This window comes from Ambystoma mexicanum, chromosome 3p, assembly GCF_040938575.1.
Source record: "Ambystoma mexicanum isolate Mex_15411 chromosome 3p, UKY_AmexF1_1, whole genome shotgun sequence".
NCBI classification, from domain to species: Eukaryota; Metazoa; Chordata; class Amphibia; order Caudata; family Ambystomatidae; genus Ambystoma; species Ambystoma mexicanum.
The window spans coordinates 308,880,003-308,900,239 of NC_090925.1; the positions used below are offsets into that span (position 1 = coordinate 308,880,003).

Sequence of the window (20,237 nt, forward strand, 5' to 3'; positions counted from 1 at the left end):
GTAAGCCTTGCCTCAGCCCTTATTTGTTTCTATTAAGTACAGCTTTGTAATCTATTCAAACAGCATGTGAATCTATGAAAGATCCAATACCGGAGAAAGAATAAGTCTTCTAATTGTAACTTCTGTTCTCCATTATTGTATATGTTATATTGTGTCCCAACTTCCTATTTTTGGCAAAATGGCAAAATAGTCAATCTCCCGAAATCACCTATACTGATAGCACAGGGCCGGAACCCGCCATGTGCATGGTGAATGTGTGGGGTTGGTCAGATTTCAGTATTCCCAGTACACCGCAGACTGGTATGCTGACCTTGGGCCACAATTTCAGCTCACCAACTGTTATGGAGCCAACCCCGAAGATACAAACACACTTTCACAAATATATGGATTGGGATAGCTTCAAGATTTGGATGAGAGGATGAAATTGCTGCAACAGCTGTCAGTCCATAAAGGTCTGAGGACAGTCTTGCTTCTCGTTTCTGGGAATAGTGTTTCCTTTCCTATATGGGGAGAGCATTGTAGAGTTTTAGAATAGGGAGAGCTAGGTCTCAGGGTAAGGATTTCTCAATAAGAACGACAAGAAACTTGAATATAATTGACAATTGTAAGGGAAGCATTAGGAAAAAGCCATTACAGCTACAGGGTGCCTTGTTTTAAAACACAGAAATAACAGTGGCAACAAAGCTGGGTAGAATGTTGGGGTGCATTAAAGGGAATCCAGGGAAATATATATATTGGGAAAGGGCCATGCTATCTAATGAAGATATGGAAAAAGTGCTTACCAATGAAAACCTACATGTGGCATCTAGACGACAGAAACAGTGTGATCAACATAGCCAAGCCAAGAGATCTTAGCCCGATCAGTCGCAGACAAAATAGGTTGAACGTCCCGGATAGTGTCATTACCACTCTGTGCATGAAGTCGAATGCTGAAGCCATGAGGCATTTGACTTAATTAGTCCTGTAGAAGCACATCCACTTGAGACTAATTTCCTTCCGAATGTAGCACTTGATGTGTTCTCTGAAAGTCGCTATGTTAAAGGTGATACAGGTGAGGGCTGTAAAACAAAATTCCAATATCTGAGGCTTTAGTTACAATTTACACAGGCCCTGTATTCCTGCTATCCTGACCCGCCCCCACATTCTTTAATTCATGTAGGGTTGCCATGCATCAGAAAGATCTGGTTAGCTACAGCCAATTCCAAATACTAAAAAGACTCTTTCCAAAGTGGAAGTTAGCAGGCCCAACCTTGATTGTTCAAGTAATCAACTTGATCAACACTCTTGCGAGAAAGATTCCCCTTAAGTAGAAGTACCTATTCTTCTACAACGTTGTCCATACGCATCTCACGTAATGGGCACCCAGGTGACCTCCCAGTACAGCTATAATACAACCATTGTTGCCTGAGAGATACAGGCAACACTTCTGTGATGCCAGCACAGCCTTTGAGATGCCTCCTACCTTGATTACACAATCTCCCCTGCCACTTCACATTCCGTGCCTCCTACCTTGATTACATAATCTCCCCTCCCACTTCACATTCTGTGCCTCCTACCTTGATTGCATAATCTCCCCTGCCACTTCACATTCCGTAAACAAATCCACAATCTAAAATCCTGCATGCAACCCATCTCCACAAGCACACATACACAAGAAATCATGAACCATCATATCTACTGCTATTAACACAGCCAAATCCTCATATATGTGAGCACTCATCCTCTCTTCTCATTCATACTCAAAAACTCCAACATCCTGTATCCAAATTACGCATACCCATCACACCTCCCACTCTGTCGATGACTGTAAATAGTTTCTCTGCAAAATCTCATTGAATGAAAACTAGCCCTTTTCTGCTGTCCTAAATTATTCGTCCACACCTCATGATCTTGGCCTTGCTCTCCAGTCAGCCAATACTTTGTTTTCAATCTGATCACTTTGCTCTACGATTCAAGACCCCTTGCCCATCCATGCGATCTCACATCCCTTGATTATCATTTAATCCATTCTTCAAGGTGAAGATGTTATGTTAATAAGTACTTGTTTTGTGCACTGCAACCCAAGGGTATCCTTGTGCTAGAATTATTGAGAAACCCAACAGAGAGAGGAGACAGAAAAGGGAGGAAATAGTGTACTGGAACAGAAACAAAAAGTATTTCCAATTTAACACAGATAAAGAAAAGTCTTTAAGGTTTTCCCAAATCAACCTCGAAGGTAAAGGAAGGGTGTTCCAGACAGTAGGAGCAGCCACTGAAAATGCTCTGCCACCCACAGTCACCTTCCAAAACTGAGTAACACAGAAGGAGATTTGAGGAACGAAGATTCCTGGTAGGACTTTAAGGGGTGATCGATCTTATCACAAAGAAAAGGAGCACCCTATCGATCGAGGGCTCGATGTACTGGACAGAGCTTTAAACTTAATCCTGCTCTCGACAGGAAGCCAATAAAGTCTATGCAGCACAGCGGAATACATGGGCAAACTTAGGTAGCCCAGCCACCAGCCCGGCATCTGAGTTTTGCAGGATTTGCAGCCTGTTATGATACTTAAGTTGAGTCAGCAGAGCTGCATTGCAGTAATCAATAATCCCCAAAACAAATGAAGCCACCTCTAGCCCACGAAGGGCAAGAGGAATATATGGTATAACATTTTTAATGTTTTGAGTTTAAAATGTCCCACACTACACCCAATGCTGGCTTGAAGATTAGGAGAAAGGGAGGCAGTGATTTTGATTCCCAAGTTCTTTATGGAGTCAACCACGGTATGGAGAGTACCCCAAGAAGGAGGCCATAACTCTGGGGACCAGAGTGACTGCTGTCGGTGGCCCGATCACCAAGATTTCTGTCTTGTCCCCAGTCTTAGCCAGTTGTTATTCATCCATTCCCCGATAACCACCAAACAACCCCTGAAGCAAGTGGCAGGTCCCTTCAGATTCTGATCTACCTTCAAAATCAGCTCAGTGTCATCTGCACAGGAATAAAAGCGACTCCTGTGAGCTTGAATGGGGTTGGCCATTAGGTGAACAAAAACATTAAAAAGTAAAGGAGAAATTGCGGACCCTTGACGGACCACACAAGTAAGAAAAGAATGGGTAGACCTAAGAGGAGGGAGAGAAAACATCTGGGATCACTCAGAGAGAAAGGACCTGGACCAATGAAGTACCGTGCCGGAAAATCCAAGCTCACCAAGGTGAGGACACAGAATGAAGGGGACAATGGTATCAAAGGATGCAGATAAGTCCAACAGGATTAAAAACCCAACCCCACCCTAGTCCAACATCATGGTGAGGTCATTGATAACTGACACTAGCACAGATTCATTGCCCATAGATGGGTAAAGACCAGACTGAAAAGAATCTAAGGTGGAGACACCCTCCAAAGAATTCCTGAACTTAGGTGTAACTATAGCTTCTAAGACTTTCATCAGAAACATAAGAAGGGAAATAGGATGGGAATTTGCTGGAAGGGCAGGGTCTAATGTAGGTGTCTTCAAAAGGGGGGGTAACTAAGGCATGCTTCAGGGCTGCAGGAATTAAACAGCGACTAAGGGAATGATTCAGAGCTGAGGTGAGGGTTGGGACGAAATCCACCCAGATACTTTTTAGACCTTTCAGTGAAATAGGATCAAGAGGGGAACTAGATCTCATCTGAGCTACCACTGCAGGGACCCGGTCTTCTGTTGTCAAGCTGAAGTTTGAAAAAATAAGAACCAGTATAAGAGGAGGCCATGCTGGATGAAGTAGGAATAACTGCTGCATCCATAATAGGGTATGGAATATTATTATGAATATTAACAATTTTTTGAATGAAAAAATCAAAAAGGGAATCACAAAGGTCCTGAGAAGAGGGAACTGGGACCAAAAGAAGGCAAGGAGAGCAAAGCTCCCTAACCACTGAAAACAGCTCTTCAGGTTGGACTTTTTAGCAGTCCCGGTCATCCCTATAATTAATTAACCAACCTCCATCCGCTCCATTCCCTTTAATCATTGCAATATCTGCTGTATCCCTTTGATCTAATATCACTGAGGATGTACTCTTCACATGGTGCATGAGAATTAGCCCATGTGGTTGCCCAGCAGATGACAACAAGGAGGACAGGGTTCTGGCGAGGTAAAGGATCTGCCTTGGCATTTTAGCAAAGACCTGGAACCCTTACAGAGGACAACCCCAGCCTTAGCGCAGCATTCTAGAATGCATGCCACTAATCAAAAAGAACTTGAATCCTCAGAAGCCGGGTAGCTGTGAAAAGGAGCACTCAATGTCGTTTTTACACCCCGGCTGGGGGGCAGACATTGTGTTTAACGGGCCGCCAGCAGCTCCGGCTGTGGGCCATTAAACGCTATGTCTGCCCCCAGCCAGGGCGTGAAAGGTATTCGCACTACGGGATTTCCCAGGGTGCGGATAAGTTACATTTTTTTTGCATTACGGCGGGAGATGTGCTCAGCGTGAGCACATCTCCTGTCAGAAAAAAAAGGAAAATGTGCACAATACAAATACTACAACATTTGTAAAAATGGCATTGGTGCCACCAGATAATCCATAAGCGCATATCAAAGTAACCGAAAATCCCCACTGTAAGTGTCCAGGACGATACAAAAGTATCCCCCAGTGCAATGCCTTTTAAGGTGCTCTGTAAACTGTTAAAAAGTTACCCAAACAGATAAAGTAAAAAGACAAAAGGGAAACAGTTTCCAAGTAGTGATAGTCTGAAGGACTGGTCAGTTTCCCCATGACAAATGAGCACAAGGCCAGGGAAGTGAAGCTGAAGGCTTCACTACTCTGTAAAACGTCAGGACAGGTTCAAAAACAAAAGCAAAATGTTTGGGGGTCCATAGAATATGGAGGGAAAGTTGCCTTAAAGAGAAATGTTTCCTAAAAAACAGCATAGGTAAAACCCGAGATCCCTGTGAATTTGAGATTTGGAATGAACAATAAACATATTTCCAGATAATAATTTAGCTAAAGAGGAAATCTGGGGTTTACAGACAACCATATCACTCTACAAATCAGTATATGGCTCACGGGAGGAAGGGCTTGGAACTTGAAGAAAGAAAGAAAGAGAGAAAGAAAGAAAGAGAGAAAGAAAGAAAGAAAGAAAGAGAGAAAGAAAGAAAGAGAGAAAGAAAGAAAGAAAGAAAGAAAGAAAGAAAGAAAGAAAGAAAGAAAGAAAGAAAGAAAGAAAGAAAGAAAGAAAGAAAGAAAGAAAGAAAGAAAGAAAGAAAGAGAAAGAGAATGAAAGAGGATGAAAGAAAGACACAGAAAGAGAGAAAGAGAGAAAGAGAGAGAAAGAGAGAGAAAGAGAGAGAGAGAGACAGAGAAGGAAACAGAGAAGGAAACAGAGAAGGAAACAGAGAAGGAAACAGAGAAGGAAACAGAAAAAAGAGAGAAAGAAAGAAGGAAAGAAGGAAAGAAGGAAAGAAAGAAAAAAGAAAGAAAGAAAGAAAGAAAGATAGAAAGAAAGAAAGGAGGAAGCAATCATAAAACAGTCTTACAAGACATCAGTTTAATTGGGCTGGTTGCCAATAGTTCAAATGGCTTTTGAGCCAAAACAGAGATGACCGGATTTGCATGTCAAATAGGAAGAGACTTCCTAATAGTAGGGAAACAAAACTAGGCCCTCTTCATCAGAATGATGATGCAAAACACAATATATAACAAAAGCATTCCTTTTCTAAAACTTTGTAGGTGCCCATGGTTGCCAATTAAGATTTGCAAAAATATATCCGTATGCCAGAATGTGTCAGGTAGCAATCAATACATCATGAAGGTGTTACGTTCACCCCGCTGCTCCCCTAACACAGGGGACACTTGTCACCCCACTGCTCCTCTAATGCAGGGGACACACCTGTCACCCCACTGCTCCTCTACTGCAGGGGACACACCTGCATCACCAGCCTATCTTTTCCCTAGATCCCTGAGAGTCCAAATGACACCGCCGCAACCTCTGCTCTCACCGCCTTCACCCCTTGCTCGTAACACCCCCCTGCCACGCAAACCCCGGCCACACATCAAATGACCACAGTGAGATCAAGGGACCAAGCTCAATGAATGAAGGCAGGAATGAAGGCTCAATCACTGCTTATGGGCAAAGATCACCAAATCCTTGGAGGCAGGCGACGGGTGGGACCTCCTCGTTATGATCAAAAAGTTCAACCCTCGATAAATCAATAGTGTTTTGGTCAGGGGGTAGGTGGGGTCAGTAATGGTCCACCAGAATTCTTCCGCCCCCTTGGAGAGAGGAGGAAGCGCCGGAAGGCATAAAACTATTTCCACGTTCAGTTCATGGGATAAGCAACGTGTAGAAAGAGGGATTACTGTTCATCCAGGAGGCATAGTGCATTATTTCTTCATGCACACAAATAGGCCCACATCGCAATATCCCCACACCTAGAACATAAAGGGTCCAGTGAGCTGTTTATTTGCTATTTGGGGGGTTAGGTTTCATAAATATCCTCCTCAAAAGCTTCACCCGAGTGGTGTGTAAGCCCACTATGTGGGTTGCATACAGTGTCACCGTTATGCCCACTGAAAGAGAAGAGAGCTGTCGACCACTGAGTGCTTCTTTGTTCACATATACCAATGCAATGGTGATGTCTAGTTCTATGCTGTGTCTTACCAAGAAGGCTAGGTAGAACTGAATATGGATATCAGGTCTAGGATATTTAGTGGAGTCCAGATGTTGAATCTGGGGTGTTACCCCACCTATTCCCCAAAGAGTCTATGGTTATTGTTATCTGATGCTCCTGCGGTCAATGGGCAACTCCATAGAGTGAATGGATTCTTCAGATGTCCACAAAACTCCTTTCTGAATTGTTCTGCTTTGATACTCTAGGCAGTTAGAGGACAGTGTTCTTAGCTCCCAGGAGAAGCCAGGTAGAACTGGGTCTTGGGCATCCTGAGGAGTGCAAGATGCCATAAGTCCCAAGGCCTTCTGAAAAATAAAATGCTCTAATAGTGAAACAAGTCTGGAAACTGATATAGTTCTACTGAATGGCATGCATGACCTACGGGGTTGAGAAGGGCAGCCATATCCATGAACCCAGAACTGAATCATTGTGAGGTGCAGGGATGGTATAAGGGAGAAGTTAAAGAAAACATTCAAGACACCCTGGAGAGAATCCGGAAGAGAAGGGATTCTCAAATGGCAGTCATTTGGCATGGCGAATTAGGAGCCAGCAACTTGTCTTAGGTTACAAGGGCACATATTAATTTGACCCCTAGCATCTCCATGTTTGCAAGGAAAACACTTTGGGGAGGCTTGTTTGGAACCAGTTCACAGACTTGATCAACCAGGAACATAGCTTTGAGGTGGGCGAGTGTCAGTATTTGGAATAGGAGGTTGAGGAGGTGGCAGTGCGGTAGCCAGCAACAGAGACACAGGGGTAACGGTCCCAGGCCGGGTGGACGCACCTGCTTAGTAAGGACTGTGTTTCAGCTATGGGGGAGACAGCTGCTGAACGCTGCAATGATACTGCTGGAACCCGGATCCCAAAATGATCTTCGTATATCCGGGCAACATGTGAAGTATGGAAGGAGCCTGCATGTAAATAGGCTGAAGTAAAGCCATTGATACTACTTAGCTATTTGTCAAGGGCTTGATCACTAGAACGTGGCATACTGTGTCCTTGCTGAGATGAGCTTCTCCCTTTCTTCTTGGAGGCACCGGGTCGCAAGTCATCCAGGGTGAACTGGGGTCAATGCAGGCAGGAGACACAGCCCCCTTCTGTCCCAAGCTAATATTAGGACTTGCCCTGGGTCGGGGGCCAGTTCCCCCACACCACAGGCTATGCTCACTTTCCGGAATTAACGTGGTGTAAGGCAGTGGAACCACAAGGGTATCACTGGGCTGGGAAGTACTTGTTGGATAGCCAAGGGTATCTTAAAGGAGTCTCCCATTGACAGCAGTCGCATTAACAAAGTATTGAAGGAAATGGGAAAATGGAGCGAGGCAGGATGGCAGCAAAGAGGCAACAAGCAAGTAGGGCTCCCTAGAAGAGCCAACCACAGGCAGCAGATCAGAGAAGAGGGCCAACACGCAAGCAGCAAAGTAGGGAAAAATGCAACAGGCCGGCAATAGGGCTAGCAAAAACCCAGCAGGACCATGGAAAGGAAAGGCAACGAGCCTGAACCATGGGAGTGTTAAGACACACAGATGGGAGAAAGAGCAAGCTTTTCATTGCGGTTTCCCAGGAAACCGAGATGGCGTAGCTGGGAACACAGTCACATGAAGCTAGCTTTGAAGGCTGCGTTGTGACATAAACATAGTGCAGCCCTTGCCGAGGAAGCACCCCGTGTGGCTGTGGCACAATATAACCTCATCCAAGGTCCACTTGGAGGAACATGATTCCCAGGACTACATGACACAGGACATCTTTCAACAGGTATCCTCAACTTGGGGAACATAGAACCAGTTCTTTGAAAGTCACAATGTTTGGAAACTCGTAGCATCCGCAGAGTTCAAAGCGATCCAATTTAAACATTACCTATAAGGGAACAAAGGAAAGGAGGCTAAAGCATACAGTGCTTCAGTGGTTCCGACGCAACAGCTGCCTCAGCGGCGCAGAGAGGAGATCAAGCAGCTAAGCACCAAACACAGTTTCCAAGGCACTGAAAAATGCGCACCCCTTTAACTTCTTGTCAGACCTCAAGGAATAATCCAACTTATAATATAATTAACCAATCCAAAAGGGGTAACGTTAATACCCTAAAAAGATAGATTAAAGGGCATCTGAGGAATAACCAGTCAGAAGAAAGAGTTCAAACTGATATGAGGCATAGCTTATTGGAAGCGGGAGCAGAAACCAAGCTCCTGTTGAGGTATGACCTAAAGCTTGACCCCTGCAAGTCACCCAGTAGAAGAGTCCAGGAAGGCCAACAGAAGAGCTGCATTAAACCTTCACCATCCAGGGAAAGAGAAAACCCAACAAAAAAGTGTTTGGAACAGTATAAACACCCAAGATAGAGTGAATGATTTGAACAAATGGATGGGGAAGTTGACCTGGGAATGGAATGGCTGGGGACCTAGTTCCTACACAGAGTTAAGAGACCTGGTGGCTATCACACTGCATGCTCCACTGTTTCCACGATCACCTGTGGTGCTTTATTCAGCCCCAATCCCTCTTTGTAATACCAATAATGTCAGTGTAGAACTTGAAGTTGGTCTGGGGCAGTCCGTGTATCCTCTGTCACAGTCCTGCCTGTTTTCTTTTTTAGGTACTGCAGAAAATCCCCATGCCATTGGTTTTGCATACACTTTCTCAGAACATCCCCAATGTATGTAATGGTGACCAAGTGAAATTGAGATAATGAGGGGGAACACATGGAGAGAAATCCAGGTCTGGTAACAAAGGGAAGTGAGGCAAAGTGCATTGATAGGAGATCATGTCCTCACACAGATTGCTGAATGTTTTAGAAAAGAAACAGCCTATAGAGTTATGTGGCCTTTGATTGGTCATGATCATGGTAAATGCCACTTTAGGAGAGCAGGGGTCATGCATGATACAGTAGGTTTCTGTGGTGGAATTTGCAGGCAAATGTATTATATTGGTAAACCTATGTTAGTACATTTAGAATAGCTAATTAAAGGACATATAAACTCAATCGTTACACTAATTTGGCATCAAGGTAATAAATAACTAGCCATTTCCATTCAAGTGAGTGGATTTACGAGCCACCCTGAACTAGCGCTTCGATGAAAATCTTGGTTTGTTTTCTTGACTTCAAGGTAGAGACCACCATTTTGTGGGCTAACAGTGTCCATGGCGTTAGGTACTGTAGTTAAAAGCTGAGCAAACAGAATCTGGTCTGTATTCATTTATGAGGGGTGTTTACGTAGAAAGACAGACACAGATAAAACGTGTTTTCAAGATTGAATTAACATCCAAGAAAGAGGATGGGGTGTTATAGGACATTGGAAATATAAGGAATCACAAAGGGAACACCAGAAGTGTTGGACCAGCCCTATGGGCTATTCTGGTTCATAGAGATGCCAGCTGGCAAGAGATTTGATTCATGATGTGCCTGCCAGTGCAGGTTGGCTAATGTACAAGCGAGGCCAGTATCTAGTGTAGTGGAGGCAGAGGTAAAGTATGCCGGTGGTTAGGGGGGGTGTAGTGCATGAGGACTTCCATAGACAGCGAGTAGGGTGTGCAACTCGAAGAGAAGAGCTGACGTGTATGCACAAATTATCCGTTACCTGGATGGGATAGACTGGGGGATCAGTACAAGGAGTGAGAGAGGTAATTGCTATTTCATCGCAGGAGTTTGGACGGGACATATATTAGACTCTGGGGTGGATTATGAGTGCAGTGGTACTGGTAAAATCCAGTATTTTCAAATACCCAATGTATCACCACTCTGACAAATTGAAAGTTTCAGACATGACATTATTTATGTATTCATTTATTATGTATTTGTAAAGCACTTATACATCAAGAAATTGTGTTTCAAAGCGCCCACAGGGCAAACGGGGAGGGAACAAAAGGAAAATAGAATAAAACTGATGAAAAAGAAAGAGGCAGTCCTACTAAGCCTTGTGAGCATTATGAACGTGTAAGTGCAGAAAGAGAGAAGGGACAGCGGAATGAGGTAAGTGCTGGGCGTTCCACTGAGGGTAGTGCTAGGGAGTCCGTTGCGAGCAACAGTAAAGTGCCTGGCTGAGATCATTTGATCACCTGTCAGTACAATAAGTGCAGGCCTGTGAGACAACACTGGCCAGTGGGTGCCCAAAGGCAAATGCTGGGAGAGGGCGGAAGGCTGAAGGCGATTGGGCAGAAGGCCAGAAGTCAGAAAGACACATAAGGGGCCAGACAACGAATCTCAGCGACTGTGGGGTTTGGCACAGGAAAGAGGAGGTGAAGAGGAAAGTCTTGAGGAGCTTCCAGAATTTGAGGAGATCCGGCTGAAGACAGAGAGGTAGGGGGAGGCTGTTCCAGAGGAGGGAGCCAGCCGAGGAAAGAAATAGGCCACCAGCTCGCGGCTTAGAGAAGCGCTTGAATCGCAGAGTGCTGGAGCCGGAGGAGCATGAAGATCTGGAGGGAGAGTATTGGTGAGAGCAAGTTGAATATAGCGTGGTCTCAGGCCCCAGACAACCTTATGGATGATGCAGAGGGATTTGAATTTGATCCTTGCAACAACCGGGAGCCAGTGGAGAGATTGTAGTGCTTGAGAGATAAGGTCCCTGGTCTTGAGGCCAAGGATAAGTCTTGCAGCCCTATTCTGGATAAGCTGGAGGGGGCGGAGGGAATAAGTGAGTAGATTAAGGAAGAAGCTCTTGCAGTAGTCCATCCTAGAGAGTACCAGAGATCTAGAGACATTGAGCTTTTGGAGAAAAGTGAGGAAATGAGAGATAACTGAGGAGGTGGAGTTGAAAATGGGCCTTCTTGGCAAGGTCCAGGATGTGAGGGAGGAAAGAGAGAGAGGGAGAGAGGAGTCGAAGACGACTCCAAGGTTTCTACCTTCAGATGAAGAGAGGAAAGAGGGAGCAGGAGTCCCAAAAGGAAGCATCTCAGTATTGTTGGCATTGAGGCAGAGATCATTGGACACACACTAGGAATGGATAGCAGATATGCCATCCAGAATGGTAGAGGAAGTAGTGAGAGGATCAGCAGGAAGTTTGAAGAAGAGTTGGGTGTCATCTGTATAGCACTGGAAGTGAGGGGAGAATGTAATAAGGTGAGCAAGTGGAGCGAGGTAGACGTTAAATAGCCAGGGTGAAATGTTGGTGCCCTGGGGGATGCCACAAGTGGCGATAGAGGTGGTAGAGGAGAAAGAGCCCTGGATAACCTGGGAGGCATGGTCAGTGAGGAAGGAGGTCAGCCAGTCCAGTGCCCGCTCCGATATACCAAGGGTATCATGGAGTGGTTTTATGAGGATGGAGTGGTTGGCCGTGTCAAATGCAGAGGAGAGATCAAGTAAAATGAGAACAGTGGAAGAGTTAGAGTCAAGAGATGCAAGCAGTTCTTCATGGGTGTTCAGAAGAGCAGTTTCCGTGCCTCTGGATGTTCGGAATCCAGATTGATGGTCATGTGGGCAACCAATTAGCTCAGTATGCTGGGTCAGTTGTGGGAAGACCAGCTTCTCCAGCAGTTTCCTAAGGAAGGGAGTGATAGAGATGGGGCGGTAGTCAGCCGGACACAAGGGGTCGGCAGACGGCTTTTTTAGGAGGGGGCGCACAAGAGATTGCTTGAGGGAAGAGGGGAAAGACCCAGTAGCAAGAGAGTGGTTACAGAAATCAGCAAGTGCAGGAGCAATGGAGCCAATGTTGTCCTTAATAGTTCTGGATGAACAGGGTGAGGCCTGCTTGGAGTAGACCTTCATAGATCGTACAACTCTAGTGACCTCATCCAATGTGATAGGAGAGATGGAGGAGAGAAAGGATGGGGGAGGATGGGAAGCCAGAGGTTGCAGGGGGGTGGGAGGAGGGGCAGGAGAAAGAGTGCTCAGGAAGTCCTGAGTTTTTGCAGTGAAGTAGGTGCAGTGGAGTGGGTGGCCAATGCAGTGCAGAGGGCCTTAGAGGGAAGAGGGGAGGTGGAGACTGCAGAAGGGTTGGCTAGTTCCTTGCAGTTCAGCCGTGTTGTTGGATGCTCCAGAGACGTGGGCCTGAATGTGGGCCCTCTTCTTGGAGCGAATGGAGAGACGATAGTGCCTTTGGAGAAGCCAACAGGCCAGTTTGTCAGAAGATGAGCTTGAGGACTGAAACTTCCGTTCACAGCTCTGCATTTGCGCTTCAAGTCTGCTAGATCAGAGTCGTACCAGGTGTTATGCTTGGTGGCATGCTTTAGGCAGATCCTCATGACTTGGGCAAGAATGTCGAGAGTGTTAGTGATGGAGAGATGGAGGTTGCTAAAAGCGGAGTCAGAGGTTGAGTATACAGTGCAAGGAGGGGGGTGAAGGTGGATGCAAAAGCAGCAACTGGTTAATGGTCCCATCCAGTCACTGCTTGCAAAAAAGGCCTTCAGTAATGACCAAAGACTGGATGGAATTCTAACAAAAACAGAAAAGTTAAATTAGCAGAGGATGCCCAGTCTGAACATTGTGAATATTTTAAGCATGCTAAGCTATGAAAGACATTGAATGCTAGAGATAATACTGCCAGCTCTGGCCGGGGGGCGAAGGGGATCTGCAAATAACATCGTCTTGGGGGTAGTTGACAGGCACGCTGCAGGCGGTCTAATGTTTCATGCATTGCAATTCTCCAGCTTCATCTGCTGTGTTGGCCAAGCTTTCTCTTACTGTGTCCTTTTGTTGGCTTTCAGGTGAGCTTGGATTCACGAGTGCGGGAAGTCATCAACAGAAAGATGCAGGAGCCTTCCTTACACACCTTCGACGACGCCCAGCTGCAGATCTACACCCTCATGCACAGAGACTCCTACCCTCGCTTTCTGAACTCTGCCATATACAAGTCCTTGCTCCAGACCGTGTCGCGGTCCTCCTCGGAGTCCTAAGGTCCTCTTGCGCAAACCATGATATGGAAGAAAACCCATCCTTCTTTGACATGCCAATGTGAGAAGAAAAAAAAAGAATTACACAAGGCGGATCAGGAGTTGCTTTGGGACGGAGGGTGGAATTCTCCAACCCCTTCTAACCCCGAAACATGCAACAGCCCCCACCACCAGCTCAGCTCTCACAATGGCATCACGGTGGTAGCTTTAGTAATGGGCCTCGTTGTCACTATCCAGCCTAGGCACATGAGCAATTATTTTCTTAATTTTATATCTATATGTACGGATTTTGAAAGATTGGATTATGAGGGTGTGGGGTCATTTGAGTACTCCTATGCTCAATCATGTGGGGAGGGGGGTGAATCCCACCCATCCACCCCCAAGTTATGCCACCATGTGCAACAGGATTTCGACGCAACCTCAGGCTCTTACGTACCCGTACTACTACTGAACATAGCGTTGCTTAATAGAACCCAGAGCAGTGCTAACTGCAGAGCCCAGAAGTCCACTTGGAGGAAGAGCAGAAGTGTTGTGCCAATATTGCGCGGGCATCCTGGGTGAAAGCCGGGTGGAAGGAGAACCTCAAAGCATTTCCCTCACAGAAATGCTTCAGCCGCCCACCCTCACTCTCTCTGCAACAGAATAGCGCAATCTAGCGTTCTGCCTGTTTCTAATTTTATGTTATCTTTTTTACGTTGCTGGTCCTCTGAAAAGGAATTTTAAAAACAAGATGGTATTTTTTTTAAATTATTCGGTTTGTTTGAAGCAGTGTTGAGTTTACATTCCTACCGTGGTGCCAGAGCATGATGTGTTTTTTTGACAAGATTAAAGGGGGGTCGGGTGGGGGGGGGGGAACGGGGAGTCACAGTGAGTGCTAGGCTGTGATGGCATGGTTTACATCCAATATTTTCTACAGTCAAAGGATGAACGAACGCCTGTTCTCCGTCGTCATGGCAACAAGGAAAGTCCGGATTTCCATGCCCTCCACTGCGCTGTATTCAGATCTATGTTTACATCAGCGATGCTGAATGTCCCACGTGACCTCATAAACCACAAGAGGGCGTAAGACTTACGCAACCAGCCCCTTGGGGCCGGAGAATTGCACTGTGCGGACCGGATCAGTGTGAGCCCCCTCAGCCGAAGCAACCAGCCCATTCCACGCCATGAAAAGCTGATACTGTTACTTCAGACACGTCCCACCAAATTATGTTTTTTATTAAAACGCTGAGGACGAAGTACTGAGCATTCCCAATGCAGACAGCACCTTTGTGCAACCTTGGATGCGGAAGAGGAGCCCGGGGCAAAATCCCAGAAAGGGCAAAGGACACACAGCAAACTGTAGGCTATCCTGGTCATTTCATCTGCTGGAACCGAGCAGTGCGCGTGGCTTTGCTGCAGAGGACACTTCCACAGGGGAGGTGGGAGGGGGGAAAGGGGGAGGAATTAAACCCTGCAATAATCATCACACCTCCTTTTCAAAATGGGATTCCCGCAGCCTTCACCAGAAACCTGCATCCGTCCAACCAGCTTGAGTGTCCACTGGCCACCATGCACAAGGACTTGAGGTGGCAAAGCAGGCGTTGGATGGCGTGAGTGACATTGGCACTACTTATTGCTCCACCCAAAGGATGCTGAAGAACTTTTCACAAAGTCACTAAGGTTTATTGTATTGCTTTGGAAAGGTCGGCCACAGAAGCCAGACAAGTGCATGCCGTGCCAGAAAGCAGCCAAACAAGTGATAATGTCATAGTGTGAAGTGTGTGGGAAAGCAGAGATCCAAGACATGGGATTAGACAGGGTAAATCTCTGAATTATTACACATTTGCCAAAATCGTTCTCTATCTTTCTTTTTCTCCTTTCATATGTGCCCTCCCTCTCTCTACCTTCTGTCCTTTGTTCAGCAGTTTTGGAAAAGGCACTGCAATTGGCAGACTAGATGGGCATTCTCCTGTGAAGGCAGGTGAAATGGCTGACGTGGTGGACCTGTGTTCCTAAACTTCCATCTAAGGGGGCGGCACTGGAGTCCTCCTTTGTCCACTATCTCCCTCCTTTTACTTCCTCCTACTCTGCTGCTGCTACTCCTCTTCTTGGCACCCTTCTTCTTTACCTGCCCACCCTTCCCACTTCTGTCCCCTGCCGTCACTTCCCTCTCCCTTTTCTCTGTAGGCGCATGTCCTGTCTCTAGCTTAACCCTGTGCTTGATGCAGCACGGCAGAGGTGTTTTTGTGCCAAATCACAGTACCACCTGTCTCTAATCCTTCGAAATCAGCTTTTATCACCAACCTTATTGCTCAGGAATTTGTGGGACTGCATTTCCATTTTACAAACTGGGGAATATAATTGTGAAAAATTGAAATGATACATTATATAGAAAATCATATCCGAAATCACTCATTTCTTGTTTTGGGCTGATTATTTGTAGTATGCATGCAGGAATGGCCAAACTGGAATCTCAGGTATATTTTAACCCTTGCTTTCTTAAGTTATAAGTTTCAGTATCAGCATACATAGAGATGAACACTCACTGGATCATCCATCACCATCTAACCGATTGAGAACACTTACACAGATCACTCTCTCACTATTCCAGACTATGACAACTCAGCTATGTTATGCGCCCACGTCATCATTCCATCGACAGATAAGAGAGAGGCTTCAATGTCTCCTTTCTTCACAGACAGTATAAGTCCATGATATTATTCAAAAAATAGAAGGTATATCATCACTCGGTTGACATATAAGAGAGGGCAGATCATCTCCTCCCTTCAAAGACAGGATATGACTCAAGCCATGATATGCTGCAAAAATTGTGAGCTATTTAATCACTCCATTGACAGATAAGAAAGAGGACACAGACCCCCCGCCCATAAAAGACAGCATAGGACATAGTCAATTACATTATTCTAAAAAAATGTAAGTTAAGTCTTTACTCCATTGACAGATAAGAGAGGGCACATAATCTCCTTACACCAAAGACAGGATAGGACATAGACTGTGATATTATTCTAAACATGTAATATATGTAAACATTTGGAATTGACTGTCAAACATACTCACTACGACTTTTGGATTTCCATCCCTGGTACAAACTCTCAAGAATCAAAATGGTAGATTCAGAGGGTCTCAGCCAAATGTCAGCCTGCAACTATGCAGATTATGTCACTCACACGGTAATGAAGACAGTCCAGGATCAGACGATGCCGGATGTTGTCCCTCCAATGCGATTGTTCTCTGATGACATCTGAGAACTCAGAACATTTGGTCATAGAATTAGCCACCGCGTGATAACATCTGCCTGTTACTGCATAAGGTTAATCACCATCAAATGAGTTTTGTCTATTGACTGTCTGATTGATTTTGATTTTATTGTTTACCGAGTATATGTCTTGGCACTGTGAAGAAAGAACAAGAATCTGAATTGGTTAAACAAAGGGCAAGCAAAGTTATAAAAGAATCGGAATAACAGATAAAGATGTACACAGTTGTGCGATGCCGTGTCAATAACAGGAGTCTGTATGCAGTGTTAATTCAGAATCAACACTTCGTTCTGGGCCTTAAATTGGGTGGCGGGCGAATACTTTGGTATAAGCCTGCGTTCCAAGCTCCCCCCACAGCTATGCGCCCCACACCCTGTGCCGTCCTTGCTCCCTCACACCACCCATACACCACCTTTACCACCCCTGAGTAACTACAGATGGGTGGTGAAGGCGGGGTTAACATAAAAAAAAAGAAAAACGTACCTTTAGTCAGTCGTGCGATGCAATGTCAAGAACAGGAGTCCGTATTCAGTGTTAATTCAGAATCAACACTTCGCTCTGGCCCTTAAATTAGGCCGCGGGCTATTACTTAATTTCCTGGTAGCTCCTGGTTGCCCTGTGGTATCTCCTGCATGCAGGGTGATGACCAACACCCCGGAGCTGGTTTTTGCTGATGCTCATCAAATCTCAATTTTGAACCCCGATAAGAAGGCATCAGATTGCCCATGTCCCTCCGGTAGTGCCTCGCTGATAGCATCACCAAGTCTTATGGGCCACGCTAAGAAACCCTGCAAGTAGTGGCACACTGTGGAAAATAACCACAATCACTGCATCCAACATCGGGATCCACGTTAGCATTGCCCCTCTCCTCCAGGTAACATCAGCTAACATCAATGGATCCTGTCAATTTTCCGATGTATAAGATAAAAGTTGCCACCATATCATATCTTTCACTGTTAGAGAATGTAATTCGCCGCCTCATGATATCTGTCCATTACTGTGTTCACCAAATGTCACATGACCTGCTCTTTTCTCAGAGGCTAAGCCATCAAAAATTCCTTTCCTTATCAGACGAGAGCCTGCAGGGTGTAAACGGTGTCTGTGAATCCGACGTCCCCATTGAGCCCTATAAATGGGAATGGGGATGTACCGGTTCCGGCACCCGCGAAAGGGCAATTACCGGGAGATTGGCTATTCGCGGGTACCCGGACCCGGTTGCTAGTTTGGAGGTAGCCTTGCCAGTTTTACCTCGTAATGAGGCCCAATGTCAATGACAGTCCAGACAGAATCCATTTCATAAGTGACATATGATATTGGACAGAAAAAGTTAATGCCCGATATATGTCCATTCCTGGATAATATCAGTGCAGGTATTTTTTTCGTTTTAAAAAACGGAAAAAAACAGCATAGCATCATGCAGAGAAAAAGTTGGGTTTAGCTTACACCTTCTTATGCGCCAGTTTTCATCAATGACAATTGTGTGTAATTAGTTGATCATCTTTAGAAAAAAGGCCAATATTTCTGTATTTGTGAAAGAGTTTTATATTTTTATTTGTAGCCCTTAGTGGATGACACGTGTCACGTAAACAGTTATCAACCGCATATGAAATCAGTTTTGTGTTGTGTTTTGTACTTATGCACCAAACCACTATGTTCTATGTTTCTTATATGGGTTTTTCTCTCTCTTTTTTTTGGTGGCATTTTCATTTAGCCCGGATTTGAGAAAGACAAGGCTCTGTCTGGCGAAACACGTGTCATCCACTAAGGGCTACAAATAAAAATATAAAACTTTCACAAATACAGAAATATTGGCCTTTTTTCTAAAGATGATCAACTAATTACACACAATTGTCATTGATGAAAACTGGCGCATAAGAAGGTGTAAGCTCAACTCAACTTTTTCTTTTTTTAATTCAACAAGGGAGTAGAGGGTCTCTTGGTCTCCGTAGATGCTACACCCATGTGACATAAGCCTAATTATAATTCAAACTAAGGACAACAGAATTTTAAACCAAGGACGCGAGGTATAAATAGGTATCAATCAAAAAGTCCCTCAACACCTACCATCTTGCAGAAAAGATACCTTTATTGAGTTAACTTCATGTTTTTGTTTTCTAGCTTTCAAGACCATAGGGGTCTCTTCCTTCGACGGCAATCCAGTTATTTTTTAGCCTTAAAGCTCATTGTAGATGATTATATCAGCCTTTAAAGGCCCAGAGGCAAACCTGCCTCAGATTACTTACCAGTAGCCTTCATTACTCCTAGTCCTCCTCTTCCTCGTCACAGCACTCACCAATGAGGCAACGTCTCCCATACAGGACCTTTATTGTTTGTTTTCATTGGAGGTATACAGCTCCTACTTACCCACAACACACCAGTACATAGCAAGCCTGGACAGATCCCGGGCCTTTCCACACTACGAGAGGGTGCAGAGGGTCGGTACTACTGTGACAAAGAAGACTAGGACCAGGAGCAAGGAAGATTACCAGTAAGTAATCTGAGCATTACCCCATGTCCTCCTCCTCATCCCAGTACTCACCAATGAGGCATACCCAAGCCAACACAAGAGGAAGGGCCCAAAGGAAGCAGGAAAGCAAGAGGACACCCAGGAATCAATGCAAAAACACCAAATTTATTGTGCAATTGAACAACAAAACATCACGTCTGGGCCACAGACAGCACCCCAATGGAACCATCCCTAGAATTGTCCACATTTAGCCTGTAATTCATAATAAATGTATTGGGGTCAGCCCAGGTACGGCCCTGCAAATCTCATGCAATGTAACACTCTGAGCATCCGTCCAGGAAGCAGCCATACCCCTGGTAGAGTGACCTTGCACACCCAATAGGACAGAAAGACCAGATACCAAATACACCATAGAGATCACCGACTTAATCCAGTGACTAATGGAAACAACTGACACCTTCCTCCCTGCACTAGTTGCACCAAAAGTCACCAGAAGACTGTTGAAATGCTCAACAGGTTCCGTCCTGGTCAGATACTTCAGGACTGCCCGACACATCAAGGGAGTGCCACATCACCACCTCTGGGGATAGAGGGTCAGGAAAAAAGGCTGGAAGGACCACTTCCTGTAACAAATTAAACTTAGATGCCACATTAGGCAGGAACCGGGGATCACTCCGCAACACCAAATAGTCAGGTAAGATACGAATGAAAAGGAGGATGGCAAAAGAGAGACCCAATCTCCCCCAGACGTCGTGCAGAGGTGACAGCAACCAGGTAAGCCGTCTTGAGCGTAAGGTGCTTAACATCAACAAGTTCAATTGGCTCAAAAAGGGGGCGACTGAAGAAACCACAAAACCAGGGGCAGATCCCAAGGGGGGAACCCAAACACAAGCAGCTGAGAACTAGCCAGGCTCCTATGAGACCGGCCCACAAGACCCAAATCCAACAAGGGAATACCAGAACCCTCCAACTGGGTCTTCAATGCAGCCCACTGAGCCTGCAAAGTGGCCACTGCCAACCCCTTATCGAAACCATCCTACAAAAACTGCAACACCCCTGGAACACCACAACCC

The 20,237-nt window shown here is 45.4% G+C and overlaps 1 protein-coding gene across 3 annotated transcripts in view; it reads left to right on the forward strand.

Moving 5' to 3' along the window:
* The window catches only part of RGS19 (regulator of G protein signaling 19), a 395,346-nt gene extending 379,516 nt beyond the window's left edge, over positions 1-15,830 (forward strand). For all 3 annotated transcript variants that reach the window (XM_069650838.1, XM_069650836.1, XM_069650837.1), the window contains one exon: positions 13,255-15,830. In XM_069650838.1, coding sequence (XP_069506939.1) covers positions 13,255-13,443 — 189 coding nt within the window. In that variant the 3' untranslated portion in view covers positions 13,444-15,830. The remainder of the gene's footprint in view (positions 1-13,254) is intronic.
* The last annotated feature ends 4,407 nt before the right edge of the window (positions 15,831-20,237 follow it).